At 48.1% G+C, this 19,498-nt stretch overlaps 1 protein-coding gene across 3 annotated transcripts in view; it reads right to left on the bottom strand.

The window, feature by feature from the left end:
• The window catches only part of LHPP (phospholysine phosphohistidine inorganic pyrophosphate phosphatase), a 145,271-nt gene that overhangs the window by 120,391 nt on the left and 5,382 nt on the right, over positions 1 to 19,498 (bottom strand). For all 3 annotated transcript variants that reach the window (XM_074297121.1, XM_074297122.1, XM_074297123.1), the window contains exons 2-3: positions 7,549 to 7,736; positions 3,003 to 3,156 (exon numbers count right to left, since the gene is read on the bottom strand). In XM_074297121.1, coding sequence (XP_074153222.1) covers positions 3,003 to 3,156; positions 7,549 to 7,736 — 342 coding nt within the window. The remainder of the gene's footprint in view (positions 1 to 3,002; positions 3,157 to 7,548; positions 7,737 to 19,498) is intronic.

The following is a 19,498-nucleotide window of genomic DNA, read 5'->3' as shown; positions in this document are numbered from 1 at the left end:
GGCTCTAAGGCGGGAGGGGGCAAGATGATGGTTGCCAACAAAGGCTGTCAAGGGGAAAGGGATTAGCAGCATTCAGCCTGGCCCCAGAGGGCAGCTCTCCCAGCCTTGGGGGAGGCTGCAGGGAGGAAACATTCTGTACAGGGAAGGAAAAATTCCTCAATAAAAATGGTGCCCACATTGGTACCTGCTAGGGTCCCCCTAAAGAGTTCTATGAGCAGGAGCTGGAGGAGCGGTCAGGGGTGGTGGAGAAAGGGCACCTCCCCCAACTCCAGGTCCATGAGGCCTCTGGCAGCCCTGCCTGTGCTGAGCAGAGAAGCTTGGTGGGCAGTGGGGAAGGCCTGCACCCGCTCTCCTGAGGCCCATCCCCACTGCTCAAAGACAAAAGGTAGCTTCTGCTTCAGAGGGAACAGGGAAAGCGTTTCTCCATCCCAAATGAATGAGTTTATCCACCATGCCTCAGCAACCCTGGCAGCAGGACTCGGGGGCAGGAGCCCCACTCTACTGGGGAATAAATGCTAAATCAAGTCTCCCTTGCCATGGCTCTCCCCAAATTCATTTCAATATTGATGTTTTCACTGAAATCCAGAAGCTGCTGGGAGGTGCTTATTTTTACCTCCTGGGGTTTCTCTTGATTTTTTAGTTATTTGAAGACATGAAACTATCTTGAGGTCAAATGTGCACAGAAATATTTTCCAATACAAAGTAAATAAAAGTATTTCCATTTATTTTTGCAGGCCTGCCTGTCCATCTGTTTATTGTGTGCCCATCTCGTCTTCCCACTTGTCTGGCTGTCAATCCATCTGTCTGTCCCCTGTCTGCCTATCCATCCATCTGTTTGTCCACCTGTCCATCTGTCTGACTGTCCACCCCCTTGTCTATGTGTCCATGGGCCTGTCTGTTTATCCACCAGTCTACCTGTCCATCCCTCCATCCACCCTTCCATGGGCCTGTCTGCCTGTCTATCCACCTGTCTGCCTGTCCATCCCCCCATCCACGGGCCTGTCTGCCTGTCCATCCCCCCGTCCACCCATCCATGGGCCTGTCTGCCTGTCTGTCCACCTGTCTGCCTGTCCATCCAACTGCCTTCCTGTTTTCTTGTCTGCCTGTCCATCTGCCTGTCTGCCAGTCTGTCCGCCCATCCATGGCAACCGAGGGGGCTGGGAGCAGTCAGAAGTGATTTTCTGCTTTATTCTGCTGCCGTTTCCGATTATACAGCATGGCCTCTTTCTAAAATGACCACTTGACCTTTCCCCAAACAGCCATTAACCTTCTATGGTCTATGGCGTAAACAGCTTAATTTTCTGACAGTGGCGTGACAGAGGAAATTACAAAGCCAATTCCCCCTCTCAGCCCCAAACAGATGCTAAATGTAAATCACTCTCTGCAGGAGGCAGGAGCTGATGTGCCAGGGAGCCGCGTGTGCTGGAGGGAGGGCGGCCTGGCCAGCCCAGGGGCCACATGGGCAAGGACTGGTGGCCAGGCGGGGCCCAACAGCGGCCCAGTATCTCTGATCCGCTTCCCTTCCCCGGTTTGGAGCACCCAGGAGGCAAAGGTAACTTCCGATCAATATTTAACCCTCGATCGGGGAGAAGCACTCTTAATCATAACAATAATACTAGAGCCAAATGTTTGCAAAGTGCTTTGCAATGTTATCTCATTCGATCCTCACCACAATCCTACAAGGCTATTATGATCCCCATTTTACAGATGAAGAAACCAAGGCAAGTGGAGGTTGGCTGCTCAGGATCACAAAGCCAGTGTTTAGAAAGAGGTAGAAACCAGGTGTTCTGGACCTGAAGACGCACCCCCATGACCACGGCCTCTAGGGGCAGCTGCATCCTCAGAAACTCCCCACATCTCCCTGACTTTATGATGAGAGGAGAGCAGAGAGCGAAGGCCAAATAGAACACGGGTAAAACACGCAGGCCGGTCCGCCTTTGTTTTAACGAGGACGGCCCCAGAATTACATGGGAGAGCACGGAAACTCTTGTAAACACTTCCCCCATCATCCTTCGCTGATGTGACAAAGGAGGAAACTGAGACTCAGACAGATCAAATAAGATCTGAGCAATGCTTGAAAGCCTCGAGAGCTTTTTAAATGTAAACTGACCCGGATCACCATCACCATCATCACCACCATCATCCCCATCACCCAAGAGCTTTGCCCACAGCCAAGAAGGGGTGAGCTGGCCTTGCGCCTGCTTCTCCAGACCCCCTTTGACTCCCCCTCCCTTTAGGCCTCTCACCACTCCGGATGGTTAGCCACGCCATCGAGGGCTTTCAGTACTTGGGGAGAGGAACCTCTCGATGAGAAATGGCTGGCTTTGGGCCCCCCCCCCCCCCCCCCCGAAGCGGAGACTCTGCCACTAGGTCCTCCAGGCACGTTAAACTCTGATTGCATTTTCTACTAAGCAGATCCAGTGGGGGAAAGCTCCGGGGAGGTCAACCTCAGTACACTATACTTCCTGAAGACTAGGAGTGTGGAAGAGGCTGCCCGTAATGAGCTCCCTGTCCCAGGAGTATACAAGAAGAAGCCGGTGTTCTGAGACTCTGAGTAGCATGGAAGGAGGTTCAGGTCCCCTTTGTGACTCCAGCTTCTACCGCCCGGTACTCCCCCCAAGACCCATCCCCTCCCTGGTGACAGTAACTGGTTTTCCAGAAATCAGGAAATTCCTAGGCGAGGCCGGCCGCTCCAGACACAGGCTGGTCCTTGGCCAAACTCCGCGGTCCACTGAGACCCTGCTCGTTCAGGCTTGGAGGCCATCTGCGGCCATCAGTCAGTGGCGTTCAGGAAGCCCCACTGGTGCTGACTTGAGGCCAGGCTCCGGACACACAGAAAGACAAAAATCCTCATTCCCTAAGCCTGGGGGTGTGACGGAAGCACCAGGGGTCACACAGCCCGTCTGGGTCAGAAGCGGGGGCTGAACCTGGCCGTTCCTGGCCCCGAGGTCTATTGGCTGCCTCACCCTCATAGCTCTTAGAGACACCTTGGGACAACTTACCCTTTTCCCAGGGACAGAAGGACCGGATTTTCCAGACTGATGAGGACCCGGAACGCCTCGTTCATACTCTGGTAAGAAAAGCCGTCCCCGGCATCTCCGATGACGACGCAATTGGGGTCCGAGGTGTCCATCCCCTCGAATTCAGAGCGGACATCTGGAAGCAGAGAAGAGGGGCCGGTCTGGATAAGGAGCGGCTAAGGCTAGCCGTCGCCAGCTCCCCTTGTGGCCTCTTCCCAGGGCTCTCAGGCGCTGTCCAAAAAGCAAAGCCGGACCACAGACAAGCAGCCGGAAAGGAGTCTGCATGTGGCGCGGGGGGCTGCCCCTGCAGGGGACGGTGACTCCTAGTGGTCACTGCCCAACAGCTCCTGCAAGAGCCAGGGAAGAGATAGCGCCCTCGCTGACTCACGGGGCCTGTGATCGTGAGAGGGAATCCCTAGGCCTGACCACTTGAGCCCTGGCGGCCATTATCCCCTCTGTGTTATAAGAGATTGTTACGACGGCCCTTTTACCAATGAGAAAAGGCTCGGTCCGGTTTAGTGACTGCCCGGGTCGCAGAGCCAGTCAGGATCCAAAGTGAGACCCAGCTCTTCCTGCCTCCTCCAAGCCTAGCTCGCTAACCACCGGGCCGCAATGCGTGTGGGGGAGGAGCTGAGGGAGGGGGAACATTTGAAACTCAAAAATGTTCTAAATGCAAAAAAGCGAATGCAAAAATAATTTTTAGAAGAGTTAGAGGAGCATCCAAAGTATTAAAGGTCAGCGTGAGCTCAGGTTGGTGAGCAAAGCTCCTGCGGATGAGGACGGATGGATCTTCAGGGAGAAGAGATTTATCCAGGGAAAATAAGAGGACAGGAAAGGACGGGTCACTGGCCAGTCAAGAAGCGCTGACTAAGCACGGGCCAGGACTGAGCTGCCATGGAGACACGATCCCAGTCCCACCCTCAGAAGGCTTCCATTCTAATGGGGGAGCCGACACAGGGCACAGACAAGCAGGGAGGAGTCCCAGGGGGAGCCCTGGGGAGCAGGGAGAGGGCGCTCTGGCACAGGGCGTGGCTTGCTGCCGTGCAGGCTGGCTAGGACAACGATGGCAGCCACCAGACAAGGTCCCAGGGAGCTTCTGGTCCTGAGTTGGACAGAAAGATTTTGGGCCCAAGAAAGATCAGGAGAAAATGGCTCCCAGCTGCTGCCCAATGGGAGTGGGGAGATAGTAAGGGAGCTGCCCTTGCTGACCCTGAACGGCATTCTAAAGGACTGAAAAAACCTGGAAGTGGGGAGACCGAGCCAGTGCCGGGGCCTTTGGGAAGATGGTGGGGAGCTGGAGTCATCTGCCCAGAACTGCCCGACCCGCACAAAGGCTCTGACACACAGGGCAGCCAGCTTGTCTTACTGAAGGGGTGCTCAGGGCATGCCTGGAGAAGGAAGCGGCCATGGCGGTGCTAGCCTGACCCCGCCCCCCCTTGGGATTACCCTGACTGAGCCGTCAGGCCATCACTGGGAACACAATCCAGGGGGATGTCAGCAAAGACCCCAAGCTATCCTGGGAAAAGATGAAGAGATCAGACAAGGACATGGTTAGTCAGAGCTGGGTCAGGGAGCACGTCCAGGGAGCCGGGACTGGGTCTGTGGCCGTGGGGGAGGGGTCTCCAGCGGAGCCCCCAGAGAGCTGCGCTTTTTCATGTTTCTATCAGCAAGTTGGGCAGACAACAACGTGCTGCTGAAACCAAAGCCACGGCCTGAGTGACAGAGTGCAGATTTGGAAAGGCCTTGAGCGTTCTGGAGTGCCGTGAGCATTCAGAGAGCTGGCGGCCGGATGAAAATCTAAATGAAAATACCGTTTTTTTCAGGGTATTCATCCATTCTAGGGCTTTTGGAGCCATTGCCTCACACAAGTAAGGCCATTTTTGTAGGTAGAGAAACCAGGTTCCCAGAGTCATTGAAGCTAAGAAAGAAGAATCATTTCCTGATTCTCTACCGATCTCCCAATATGACTGAGGATTCTTGGCCTAGAAATCCAAAAAGCCTCCAGCCTGGCATGGCCAACCCATCAACGTGGCCAAATCTCTTGCTTGTCTCATGACTGGGTTTTCCCCATTTCCAGTGGGAACAGTGGTGAAAATAAAGGGTCCCAATCTCCCCCAAATCCTTCAGCTTGGTATATATGCTGGGGTTATATTTAGTCTTTTGTGGTTAGAAACAAAACACTAAAAGCCAGTTTCTAATACCACTTCCTCGTCACTAGGTTTGCTCCTGCCTATTCTAGAAGCTAAGAGTTTCTCTGAAAACATAAAGATGGCGACACTATCTAGAACCTCAGAGTCTCCTGTAAAAACCGGAAATGGACTCTCAGATCTCTCCTTCGTCTAAAGCTATGAGCCTATATACTGGCCTTAGACAAGTAGTTTCCCCTCTCTGGGCCTCAGTTTCCTGATCTGTAAAATGAAGGTATTGGACTAGAGAACCTCTGAATTCCCTTCCAGTCCTAGAACTAGGCTTCCAAGATTCCTTTTTAGGAAACTGAGTTACTTGGGGGAAAAGGCGTTTTCTCTGAACTCTAAGAACATCTTTTCACACAACTCATTGACAAAAGGACCACCTTCTGACTGGGGACAGCCAAGGTCCGGCCTGAGATCCGGGGCCTCTTCATGAGCTTCCAACAGTCCAAAAGGGCTGAGTCACTGACATCTGCCGCTGAAGCTAAGGCTGGCTCCCAACCAAAATTTACAGTGGATCAATCGACCCTGAAAAACCAAAGGTCACTGGCAAAGCACTCTGTATGAAAATGAACCCTCCTCCATCCCTGGGATGAGAAAGGGCCACTGGCTTCTCTCTCACACACATATACTCAGTGTTTAGTGTAAAATATGAATGACTGGAGTGGTCAGGAGCTTATATTATTTATTTGGGGGAATGCTCTACCTGGTGCTCCAATCACCAGTGGGACTAATAACTGTAAGATAGCAGGCAAAGAGACACACTTTATTAAACACACATTAATTATTATTGCATTAGTTTACTTATCGTTCTTATTACATCACACTTAGAGAACAGAACTGTACAACCTTCCCCTTTTTCTTTTTGATAAATCAACTCTTCTTTTCCTTAGGGAACCATATTCAACCAGTGCTTATTGCTGAGAGCAAGGGCTCTCAAGAAACCCAATAATATCTAGTGACCAAAAAATGGCCTCCCATGATTGGGGGGATGTAACGTGCTGTCTACTCTCTGGGAGGAGATCTGCTGTGTCAACTCAAATCTCTCAGAGCCAACTTCCTGACTTCCCGACTTCCCGTCCTGCAGAGAGCAGCCTCAAGTCTGGTCCAGAAACAACTCCCTTTTTCCTCCAGAGCTGCCCTCTTTATCCTCCCAGAGAATGGGCGTGGGATAATGCAACTCAACAGAACTATTTTTTCTTAATTTTCTACAGAGAATTATCTTTCTTTTTTGATTAACTAGTGTGCTTTTCCTAAATCACCTTCCAATTCCAGATATAATAGAAGGAACATTAATTTGGGAGCCAAAGGACCTGAATTCAAAGCTTTTCCCTGATCATCATTCACTTGTAAGACCCTGAGTTTTTGTTTTCTCATATGTCAAATGTGGGAAGAGGAGGAGGGGCCACTGAGGTCCCTTCAACCCAGCTGCCTCCAGAGAGAGCATGCAGGAAGAGGGTAGAGCTCTAGGCCCGGAGTTAGGAAGGCCTGAGTTGAGATATTGCATGACCTGGATAAGTCACTTAATCTCTCTATCTACAAAATGGAGATAATAACACAGCTATCTTGCAGGGTTATTGTGAGAATCAAAGGAGAAAACAATTGCTTAAAAAATAGGCTGAAGCTATATAAATGCTTGTTTTCTGCTCTTCCCCTTCCTTCCCCACCACTTCTAGGACCCTATGAGCCTCCTCGACTTTGATCAAGTGTTTGCTCAACCAAATTGAATCAATGGTGGAAACCAAGCATGTAAGCCTAGCCTCCTCTTTACTTCAGTCTATGATTACCATCAGCAATAACCAAGTCACACAGCACCTACTATGTGCTAAGTGCTTTACAGTCACTGCCTTGCCTGATTCCTCACATATGAGGAAGAGACTGTCATTATTAGAATAAACAGGGGTTAAATGTCAGACTCAACCAGCTAGTAAGAAAAGGGAGAATGTTTATGTGTCTCTACAATTCCTCAAACTTATTACTGGAGGGGATCAGGAAATCCCTGTGAACTTTGGATGGAAGAGTAGATAATAAACAATTGATGGATAGATTGAGAGAAGGATGGATGGGGAGACGAGACAAAGTTGGATGGACAGATAAGTTGACAGAAAGACTTAAAATATGGAGACATTCCTCTGGGCAGCCACAATCCCAAGGCAGAGCCTGTTGGGCCTCATTCAGGAGTGTTATTTCTGGAAGTCTCAGAAGGAGCTGCATAAAACACTTCCATGGGCTGACCACACAACCGGATGTCCCCGAGGACTGAAAACTGGCCCAACCAGAATAAATCCTCCCTCTCCTAGTGAACTTCCTCAGGTTCAGGGAAGAGAGAGCAGGCTTACCGTCATGAACCAGCAGGTAGGGCCGCAGACCTCGCTCCTTCAGAATCTGGCAAGCGGCCGGGGCAGGAGAAGTGATTTCATTCACTGAGATATCAAATCCCAAACGCTGAAGTAATCCCACAAACTTGTCCCGAGACTTCTGGGATTCATTCGTGCAGAACCGCAGCTTCAGGCCTGACTGCTTGATCCTGTTGGGAGATTGGGCAGAGGGGAGAGAAAACCAGTGGAAATGTCACACGTGTGATTATGGCTTGGAGGATGAGATGAAATTTAAACCTCGGGACCGCCAGTTCCTCTTAGAACCCAGAACCATCTTCCATACAGCCACAGAATCCATCCATCCATCCATCAGTAAACATTTAAGTGCCTACTGTGTGCTAGGCTCTGCAGATGGAACTAAGTTAAATGCTAACCAGTTAAATGACAGGTTTATTGGATCACCGAGGGGAGCAGAGGAAAGACACCTGCTCCATCCCTCTGAAAAGCCCTTAGAACTGGGAAGTGCTGGATGAAGGAAGACTAAAGCTGTAAGGATTTGTGTTCACTTTTCATAAAGGACAGCTGCAAATATACACTTAATTACAGCAGGGAGTTCTGGCCAGAGCACACCAGATGGGCCTTCCAAAGCCCTGGTCCAACTCAGCGCCTCCACTGCTCTGAAAAACCTTTGGGTTTCATCTCTGCCATCTTGGAGGGCAGGGACCTCCTCTGTCCTCCCTTGGGATCCCTTGCACTTAGCACAGTTCCTAGTATACAGTAAGCATTTAATCAATGCTTGCTGACTGAGGGTTAAGTTTCCTAAGCAATAAAATAACATTTGCACAATCTCCTCTTGCACCACAAAGGCTCTCTGACATAAATAGTGCTGCTCACAGCTGTGAGACATTTGGCAAATCATAGAGAGCCTCAATTTCCTTATCTGTCAAATGAGGGGGTTGGACTAGATGGCCTCTAAGGTCTCTTTCTGCTCTAGTTCTCAGATGATATGAATTCTGAAGTTCCATAATCTTGATTTAATTTATCATCATATATATATATATATATATATATATATATATATATATATATATATATATGTGTGTGTGTGTGTGTGTGTGTGTGTGTGTGTGTGTGTGTGTGTGTGTGTGTGTTATTATTCTGGACCCAATGGACTCATTCTGGGACAAGGATGAAGTCTGCCTCTGTACTATTTTCAAAAAAGAATATGACAAAAAAAAAAGTAGGAAGGAAGGAGACTTAGTGGTATCAGGATCTCAAACTCTCCTGCAAAGTCATAATCATCAAAACAACTAGATACTGGACAAGAAACATTGAGATGAATCACTGAAATAAGCACACAGTATAAAGATGCAAAGGAGCACAGCAATCTAGTGTATCAATCTAAAGATCCCAGCTACTGGGGCAAGAAGTCACTATCTGACAAAAACTGTTAGGAAAACTGTAACCTGGCAGAAACTAGGTACAGGCCCTGTTTCACACTAATACCAAAATAAAGTTGAAACAGGTACATGATTTAGAATATTAGATGAATCAACAAATCATCCCTGTAAATCTGTGGAAGGGTCCATAATGAAACAAGAGCTAGAGAGCTTCACAGGAATTAATTGGACAATTCTGATTCCGTAAAATTAAAAATGTTTTGCACATGCAAAACCATTGAAAGTAAAATTAGAAGAGAAACAGGAAATGGGGGGAAATATTTGCAGCAAATTTCTCAGATAAAGGTCACCTTTTTAATATTATATATGAAACAAAATAAAAATGAGTCATTTTTCAATTGATTAGGAAGAAAGAGAAGCTACCAAGAGCCCTAAAAAAATTAGAGAAATATAAATTAAAACAATTCTGAAGTAACCACCTCACATTTCTCAGATTGGCAAAGTTAATAAAAAAATGAAAATTATAAATCTGGAAGAGCTATGTGAAAACAGGTATACTGTTACACTGTTGGTGAGGCTATGGACTCATTTAGCCATTTAAGAAAGCGATTTGAGAGCAGCAAGGTGGTGCAGTGGATAAGGCACTAATCCTGAAGTCAGGAGGAGCTGAGTTCAATCTGGTCTCAAATACTTATTACTTCCTAGCTGTGTGACCCTGGGCAAGTCACTTAACCCCAACTGCCTCAGGAGGAAAAAAAAAGAAAGCAATTTGGAAGTATTCCCAAAAGATCATAAAACGAGTTATTATTATTATTACAATTATTATGATTGTTGCTACATCTATTGCTACATCTCCAAAGACTGATGATAGGTACCACGTGTACATGTATGCGCAGGCATGCACACACACACAGACACACACTCACATGTACACCCACAAACACAAAGCTTGCATTCTTTAATTTTTTTCAAAATTAGGTCAGATTTAAATAATAACAATTCCAGCTAACCTTTCTGTGACTTCTGATGGGTGCTAGGCGCTGTGCTAATGTTATCTCATTTGATCAAAACAATGAACATTTTCTAAAAGTTGGGAGGAAAAGTCATTGTCTAGTGGAGCTGTGGAACCTGCCTCTGACAGGCGCGATCCCGTAAGAAATGGGTGTCAGCCAAAGCCCCGAGAGCTAACCCTCCTCAAGGGGCTGGCAATGTCTTCTCCAATAACGTGGGTCATTCATTTCTTTCTTATTATTTGTCTTTCCTAATCGCAGGTATATGAATTATCAATTACACTTAGTGGTTAATTGCCCTTCATAAAGATCGCCTTTTTTATTTTAAATTAGGCAGTTAATATATTGTAACTAATAGCATCCACTTGTACATTCTAAATATATCTTCATTGATTGGAGCCGCCAGAATGGGAGACCCGCTCCCAAGTTAATGAAGCAGTTGGGTGACGAAGTACAGGCAGCGTCCAGGGAATAATTATCGCTAATGAATTATGATGTGCCCTTCTCAGAACAATGAACAATTGGTATGACAATGAGATGACAGTGCCCCCCATCTGTTATTCCAAACACAACTTCAGTTGTAGATGAAGGAAAGAAAGGAAGAAAGGCTTTGAATGACTGAATGAAGGACAACTCTGGGGGGCCAGGCCTCTGGCTTCTTGGGAAACATGATTCACAAATAATCGGTGTCGATCCAGGATTGGGAGAGAGCTGATGGCGGCAGGGATGTAAACAGAGATGACAGCAATCTGGGGGTAGGTGTCAAAGGTACAGATAGGGAGTTGGAGGCCTACAATTCATTCCTGAAGAAGGGGAGGAAATGGGATACATGTTTTCTCAGAAAAATCAGCGTGGTCTCTCTTTTAATAGGCCAGTCCACAAGAATAATCAATCCCCTTATTTTTAGCCTTAACTTCAAAAGAAAATATTGTCCCTTCTGCTGAGTCAAGGAACCTCACATAGTTATAGTCAAATGGACAGCCCCATAGGATCACAGAGTTAAAGGTTAGAAGGGACCTCAGAAGCTGGTGAATTTGTTTTTTCTTGTTTTTCAGATGAGGACACTGAGGCAGATGTCAAATTGCCCAGCGTTACACTGCCAGTGTTTGAGGTAGGATCTGAATCCAGGACTTCTTGAGTCACCCCATCCCCTCTGCCAAACTGTCTCCCTGAGGGTTTTCTGATGAGACAAAATGGCAGACTCTCCTCCATTCTCTCCTTTAAGGCAGAATCAAGCACTGCCCTCCCACTGAAGCCTTTTTGATGTTCTCTAAGATTGTTGCAAGATCAAGAGTCCTTTGCTACAAGAAGTCTGGAGCAAAATCAGTAGAGCCAGCCAGACCTGGACACCCACTGACCTGCTGATTAGATGAAGAAGAAATGATAGGAGAAAAGAAGGGCTGGGTGGAAAATCTTGGGACCTAAGCCAGAAAAGGGCAAACTAAAATATTTTATCACTATTATTTAAACAATGACATTTTCTTTCTTTAAAAAAAAAATTTTTTTAAGCAAAGCAAGATTTCTTTATTTGTTAATTTGTTGTTTCTACTTATTAAAGGCTAAGTATTTTGGGGGCAAGATTTTGCCCTTCCTTTTAAATGTTTATTTAACCAACTATTTTTATTGATGATTATAAGTTTATTGTTTATAGAGGGGAAAAAAGTAAGCATCCTCTCCTACCTTAGATGGTATTCTGTTTGGATTTGTCATCAAACTGTCTTCTATTCTGCTTTGTTTATGGCTTTGGGATCAAGTCTTTGCTGTACAAAGTGTTTTACATCAGTGTTTGGGGAATTGAATATTTCCAAATTCTAAATACTCTCTTGGAATCCAGGAGAAGTTGTTAAATGGTCACTGAACAGGGGCTTAAAACTCACCTTTAAAGCAACTGAGGAAATTAAACTAGGTGCCCTCTGATGCAAATTTGTGTCTGAAATCCAGACAGTGAAAATAAGAAAAAGAAATATGACAGGAAGAGGACAATGAAATCACAGATCACAGATTTATAACCGGAGAGACCCAAGAGGGCATCTCATCAAACACACTCCTTTTACAAGTGTGGAAAGTGAGGCCCAGAGCAGCTACTCCATTTGCCCGAGTCACAGAATTGGCAGATTGCACACCGGGAGTGGAACTTAAGTCCTCTTTCCACTGTACCCCACCACCTCTTAGGTAGATAAGAAGCTACACTTTGAACCCTCAAAACAAAGAAGCTACTAATGACCAAGATGCCTAATGGTATTTCACAACTGAGATGTAACCACTGTTGTTGGGTTTCTTGTTTATGTTTTAAGCTGTAAAAGTCCTGAGAATATACAATTTTTTTAAAAGGAAGGAAGGAAGGAAAGGAGAGAGGGAGGTAGGGAGAAGGGAGAAAAAAAAAGAGAGAGAAGGAGGAAGGAAGGAAGGAAGGAAGGAAGGAAGGAAGGAAGGAAGGAAGGAAGGAAGGAAGGAAGGAAGGAAGGAAGGAAGGGGGGGAGGTAAAGAAGGGGGAAAAGACAGAGACACAGAGAGAAACAGACATAAAGAGAAAGAGAGAGATGGGAGAGAAAGGGGAAGGGAGGGAAAGAGGGAGAGAGAGAAAGAGAAAGAGAAAGAAAGTGAGGAAGGAAGGAAGAAAGGAACGAAGGAAAGAAGAAAGGAAGGAAGGAAGGAAGGAAGGAAGGAAGGAAGGAAGGAAGGAAGGAAGGAAGGAAGGAAGGAAGGAAGGAAGGAAGGAAGGAAGGAAGGAAGGAAGGAAGGAAGGAAGGAAGGAAGGAAGGAAGGAAGGAAGGAAGGAAGGAAGGAAAGAAAGAAAGAAAAGTTCCCGGCCAGTTGGGGTAGGCAAGGTCCTGCTCTTATATCCATGAGAAATGAAATCTCCCCGACGGCCCTGGGAAAAGCAAAGCCAGACCAGAAGCCACCAGAACAAAGCATTTCTGCAGCACATCAAAGGTGCCGGAGTCCCCCTGGGGAGGTTAGTGCAAGCTTTCTTAACCCCATTTTGCAGACGAGGAGACTGAGGCTGAGGAGCCACGGGAGCTGGAGCCGGCCCTCCGAGGGCTCTCGGGGAGTGCGGAGGGGAGCTCCTGGCGCCCCGCAGCTCCGGATTCCCAGCAGAGGGTGGGGCCGGGAAGGCCGGGGGAGCCTCTGCAGAAGATCCGCTTTTCCTCTGCGGCCGAGCGCGCTCCCTTCTTTCTTTGAACTGACCTTTACCTTGTTCCGGCGGAGCAGGACAAGACTCTGAGTGACAACGTGCCACCAGGCAATTACCGGCCAGCGATGAGCGGCCCTTACAAATCACCGGGACTCTCTGCAGCTGCTGGCTGTCAGCATCTGCCGCGAGCGCTCACCCGAAAATAATGAAAACCCTCTGCTCCGTGCCAGGTAAGGTGGGAGGGCGGCCGGGAGACGCCGCGGTGACCTTGGGCACACTTAACCAAAGCCTCCGGGAGGGCGAGGGGACCCACCGACCCGGGGAGGGACGCCCCAAATTCCGCCAACTCCGCCTCTCACAGGCGGGGAAACTGAGGCCTGCCCGGGGTCACGCGGCCTGAGCGGGACACCTGGCAGGGAGCCCCACAGGGAGCGCCCATCTCAAGGCTGGCCCTTGTGGCAGAGAGGGCCCTCCCAGAGTCCTCTGCCCTCAGGCCCTGAGCTCACCACCTCGGCCTGCCCACAAACCCCCTAGGGTGCCAAGGAGCATCAGTGAGATAATATGGACCAAAAGGTGGCTCTTATAATGATGATTTCAAGGTCAGCCTGATAACCCTGGACACTTCCGGTGTTTATCCGAGATCTTTCACTGGGAAGAAAGGAAGTGCCTGAAATCTGTGTGTGACCTTATGAGAAACTTCACTCTAAACAAACTTTGGAAAACTTGACAAAATTTTGGATCCATTTAAAAACCCTGCCTTTGGAAATCTCTCGGTTGTCAGCATGATCATTCTGCGCTGAATTTGGTGCTCATTAAAATACGTGGTTTCACGCCTTTTTTTCTGGTAGCGGTATGTCACCTTTGGGGAGTGGGTAACGGGAGTGTTGCTGCAAGCCACCATAGAGCTCCCCTGTCTACCCTTCATTATCTTAGTCATTTCCGACTGTGGATGTCCCATAACCAACGTACTGCCTTCCAGAAACATACAGAGAACGTATTTCCAGCCACTGTTACAAATGCATCGCGCATTTTCTTTTTTCATTTGTAAAATATGATTTTATTTTTTCCAATTTCACAGAAATATGGTTTTCAACATTCACTTCTGCAAGACTCTGACTTCCACATTTTTTTCTGTCTCCTGCTCCCGTACCTCTCCCCTCCCCGAGACAGCGAGTAATCTGATAGAGTTTCTACATGTACAGTCTTTTAAAATATATTTCCATCTGGAGCCAGTCCAGTGCCTTCCCCATTACTAACCCCTACAACATGAAATTAATCAAAGAAAGCCAAAAATAGACAAGGAGAGGGGGAAAAAAGGGCAGGCCAACCTAATAACGCATCACCTGGATGGAGCCCCACAAAGGGCGGGCTGGGGGCATCGGCCCCCCTCCCTCAGTCCGCCCGTTTTTATAATCTTACCACATTGAACAAAATCCCTTTATAAGAACAAGAGCAGTCTGTGGCTTCAGGTGTTGACAATCTCCCGAGTGCGCCATGTAGGCAGAGCAACTGGATTTTCTGGCTTTGAACAAAGGTCACCGGCAAGATTTATGAAGCAAAGGGCAGAGATGGGGAAATAGAAAGGCAGATGCAGAAGCAGAGGGAGTTTCTGAGCAGGAAAAATTGGGAACCTGCGGGAGGACATCTACCCGTTGCTGCGTCCATTTCCCTATGTCACTAACCATGTAGGGTTGGGTGACCCTCCAAGGACCAAACTGGACTGAATGAGAAGGCCTCGAGGGGGTCAGGGTGCCCGGGTTAACAAGATCACAGGGCAATCCACTAACCCACAAGCACTTATTAAGAGCCTGCTGTCTACCAGGCACCGTGCCGGGCTCTCTGCCGATCGCTCTCTGGTCTAGAGGAGAGACTTCTTCCTCCAGAGAGCTGCCTCAAGTCTGGTCCAAACAAGAGACTCTCTCTCCTCCAGAGAGCCGCTCTAACTCTGACCTAGAACAGAGACTCTCTATCTCTAGAGCGAGGCCCTCTTTTATCCTCCCAGAGAATGGGTGTGGGATAACGCAAGGGCTTCTGGGAAAAATTACTTCAACCAATGAACTTGCTCCTCCCCAGGAGTTCACAAGTAAAACTCCCAGTAAAGGCCGGAACTAGAGAATTGTTAAGTACCAACTTAGCACTTAGTAAGAACCTAACACCATTCTATCATGTTCATCAAAAGATTAAAAAAAAATTCATCCCTGATTTGGGATGGAAAAAGGGATGCTACAAGTTGGTATACAGCAGCCATCTAGGTCAATTCAAGTTCTGTCTTTTATTTTTCTTTGAAAGATGAGAATTCAAATCCAGCCTCAGATACTCATTTAGTTTCAAGGATAGTATGGGAATAATAGACCTATCTCCCAAGGTTCTTGTGAGGATTAAATGAGTTAATATTTATAAAGCCCTTAGCATGTACACAGCACATAGTAGGTGTTCCAAAAATTCTTGTTGATTGATTGACAAGGTCTTTCCATTATAGTGTGAGATTTTTTCAAGGATCACAGAGTAACAAGAGAAAATAAAAGATAATGTAAAACCCCCTCAGAGTGGGAGTGAGGAAGTTTTTGTTGAGACTCCTGAACACACACAGAATTACACTGTATTTTTAATGTCACTAACAAAATAAAACCTTGTGGACTCTCCATGTCCCCGAAATGGGAAACGCTCTTTGGAGGCCCAGGATGCTGCTCTTCTGCTGGAGACACTCGGGACTGACTGTCCCCAGCAAGGCTGGTGAAGGCCCCCAAACTGCTGCTTGGCTTTTCCCAAAGAACTCCCCTCTCTGGGGAATGCAAAAGCCCCTCGAGGACACACCTGACTTTGTAGCCCTGGCCCCTGCCTGGCACTCAATACATGTTTTCTGATTGGTTGACTGATTAGCCCTCAGTTTGCTAAGGTGTAAACTGAGGGGCTGGACTCCATGATCAATTTGTAGCATCTTTCCCAGCACAAAATCTTAGGGTTCTCTATATTGATTTCTATGGAAATTCCATGCAATCGGTGGAGGAAGAAACATTTTTCTATCACAGATGGACCTCGTTTGATATTTTGTTTGTTTGTTTGTTTGGGTTCATTAAGGGATGGCGTTGGGCTTCTGCAAGGAATTCATGGAAGGAGGTAAGAGCTGGACAGGATGAGAAGTCACGGATGGGCCATTTTCTGAATTACTAAGGGGAAGCTACAGATACATGAAAGTACTAAATTATCTGGGCCTTTGTTTTCCTGCAGCAATCCTGGGATTAGAAATGTAGAGTTAGGGGATAGCTTAGAGATCACTTAGTCCATTTTACATATGGAGAAACTGAGGTTCAAAGAAATGAAGAAATTGCCTTAAAAGTACCACTAGTCTTAAGAATCAGTACGGTGCCCTTAAGCACAGGGCCCTCCCACAGCCTCCGGGCACTGAGATGCACCAGGCCCAGGAAGCATGGGCCCGACTGGGCTCTCGTTTCCAAATGGCAGAATCCACCAAGGAAACAACTATGTCTTTCTAGGGGGGCAGTGTTTCCTTTGAGGGCCGTCCTCATCAGGGTCTTCCCAGGCTCGGTGTCTCTCCAGCTCCCCCAGAACTTGGGAGGGAAGCAAGGGGAATGCCAGGCCCAGTGGCATCAATGCCCCATTGTTAGCAGGGAACTGGCACCGGCAGGGGGGCAGCGGTGCTCGCAGAAGCAGGGGCTGCCGCCAAGGAGGTTTTACAAACACGAGGATCCTCAATGGCGGGAAGCCCAATCTCTGTGGCAAATGGGCTTCCTTGGGAATAAGTCCCACGTGGCCCGGGAGCTGGAAATGCCCAGAATATCAAGAATAACAACAGCCAATACAACCACACTTACATGGAGGGTTACGGGGGGGGGGGGGGGGGGGGAGGAATGAGTGAATGTATGTATGAGTGTGTGTGAGTATGTAATGAGTGTGAGTGTGAGTGTGCAAGTTGTGTGGATGTTGAGTGTGTGTGAAAGTTGTGTGTGTATGAATGAGTGTGAGTGTGAGTGTGCAAGTTGTGTGGATGTTGAGTGTGTGAAAGTTGTGAGTGTGTGTATGAATGAGTGTGAGTGTGAGTGTGCAAGTTGTGTGGATGTTGAGTGTGAAAGTTGTGAGTGTGTGTATGAGTGAGTGTGAGTGTGCAAGTTGTGTGGATGTTGAGTGTGTGTGAAAGTTGTGAGTGTGTGTATGAGTGAGTGTGAGAGTGTGTGTATGGGGGGACTGTAGATATATAGATATAAATAGATACATATGTATCTATGTCTTTGATCCTCATTTGACAAACAATAAATTAGGAAGAGAGTTTTATAAATACAGTGGAGGAGCAGGGAAGGGAGGACCAGGCAGCCAGTGGTTCCTACTCTCTGGGGAGGGGGAGGGAGGTGGAAAGAAAGACAGAGAAGGCGGGAAGGAGAGGGGAGAGGGGATTGAGGGGCAGGGGGAGGGAGAGAGACGTGAGACAGACAATGGCCAGGCACACTCCACTGACACTGAAGAACCACAGAGGAAACCCCCTCCCTCCTGTGTCCTCAGAGACAGGTCCCCCCACCCCAAAGAACACAGATCTGGAGTCCAGGGCCTTCGGGCAAACTTCAGCTCTGGGGCCTAGAATCTTGAGCAATGGGGGAGGGTAAGTACTGGACCTCAGTCTCCTTTTCTGTAAAATGAGGAAGTGGGCCAGTGCAGGCTTCTTAAGGCTTGTGTGGGCCATGGCCTCCCTTGGAGTCTGGCAGAACCAGGTTTTCACAGGAACAGAAATAAATCGGGTAGGCCTCCGTGGGAAATCAGTTATCCTGCAATTCAGTCATCAAAATAACTTAAAAGCAAGCTCGTGGCCTGCTTAGGCCCCTGCCCATGGAATGGGCGCCCTCCCACACCCTCCGACTCACTTGGCCCCTTTATTCTCCAAGACACAAACCCCCGGACTGCCTTCCTCAGCAGCCCCCCAACACCCCCACCCCCAGCCTGGAGCTGTCCAGCGCTTTGTCTGCTGACTGTACAGCTACTTGTGCCCACCCAATGCTCAGGCTACTTCTTTCTAGGCTCCATGTACTCATTTCTCGGGGTCCATGTTACTCATTTCTCGGGGCCCATGTTCTAGCCCCTCCCAATCCCCCCAAAGAACAGCAGTAGGAAGAGCTCAGTTCAAATCTTGCTCTGCCACTTGCAGCTAGGTGATCTTGGGCAAGTCAGGGACCCATTCTGAGCCCCAGGTTCCTACTGTATAAAAGTGGGATAGGGGAAGGCCTGGATGGCCTGGAAATTACCTCCCGATTCTACTCAATCAACAACCACAGCAGAGAACAGAGGATGCAGGAAAGGCAAAACGTGAGAGAAAGAGCATCTCAGGCATGTGCAAGGGACCAAAGCAGAGACGGAGGGCGAGTCAGGAGGGCCAGCCGGGCATCGGGCACCGTACTGAGCACCGGGACACAAACAAAAGCCAGCAGGCCAGGCCTTGCCCTCGGGAAGCTTGCGGTCCAATACGACAAGACAGGGAGGGAGGGTCTCTGACTAACAGTGGCTGAGAGAGCAGGGGACTGGGAAGAGCCCAGCGGGCAGGGCTGGCACAAAGCTGGCACAGCAGGAACAGGGTGGCTTCCACACAGGCCCAAGTTTGTAAGCAATGACCTCATGGTCCTAAGTAAGGGCTCAGTGTTCTCAGCTGTAAATGGCTGGCTTTGACCCTCCACCCCATGGCTACACAGAGCCCCAAAGGGCACAGATCAAGACTGACTCCCAGGCTCAGGTTCTCTGCATCCAGAAGATAAAGGGGGGCAGGGATGGGGAGGGAGGGGGAAGATGGAGAGGGGAGAAAAGAGAAGGGAGGAAGGAGGGAGAGAATAAAAGGGGGAAGGAGAGGAGAGGATAGAGGGGGGAAGGAAGTCACTGAAGCATTTTTTGAATTTTTACAAGAAATAAAGACCAAATGAAGCTCAGATTAAAGTTATAGAATGAATTTATTATATATTGTAAAAGAAAAGCAGCAGCTACAAAAGAGCCCCAGGTTCATGAACAATCCTTCTCTAGTCCATTAAGTACCAGGAACCTGGGCAGCTAGGTGGTTCAGTGTCCTGAATTCAGGAGGACCCGAGTTCAAATCTGGTCTCAGACATTTAACACTTCCTGGCTGTGTGACCCTGGGCAAGTCACTTAACCCCAGCCTCAAAAAAAAAAAAAAAAAAAAAGTAGCAGGCACCGTCTGTATTTAGTGGTTACATTTAGAATTTTTAAAAACTTTCAAAATTTTAAAAACACCCAGGATGAAACATTCCTCCCTAGTCCTGGCAGAAAGGTGGAGGATCATGGGGCAGAGTGAGACATACCCAACCAGAGGCTGTTGCTGGGCGGGGCTTCTGTGTGGGTTTTAACTTTTGAGAGTAAGGGTCAGGGATGGGGGGAGGGAGGAATGGAACTGATTGAGACATAGGAAAATTCCCAGG

Source organism: Sminthopsis crassicaudata, chromosome 2 (assembly GCF_048593235.1).
Source record: "Sminthopsis crassicaudata isolate SCR6 chromosome 2, ASM4859323v1, whole genome shotgun sequence".
Taxonomy (NCBI): Eukaryota; Metazoa; Chordata; class Mammalia; order Dasyuromorphia; family Dasyuridae; genus Sminthopsis; species Sminthopsis crassicaudata.
This window is presented reverse-complemented; position numbering and strand designations above follow the sequence as displayed.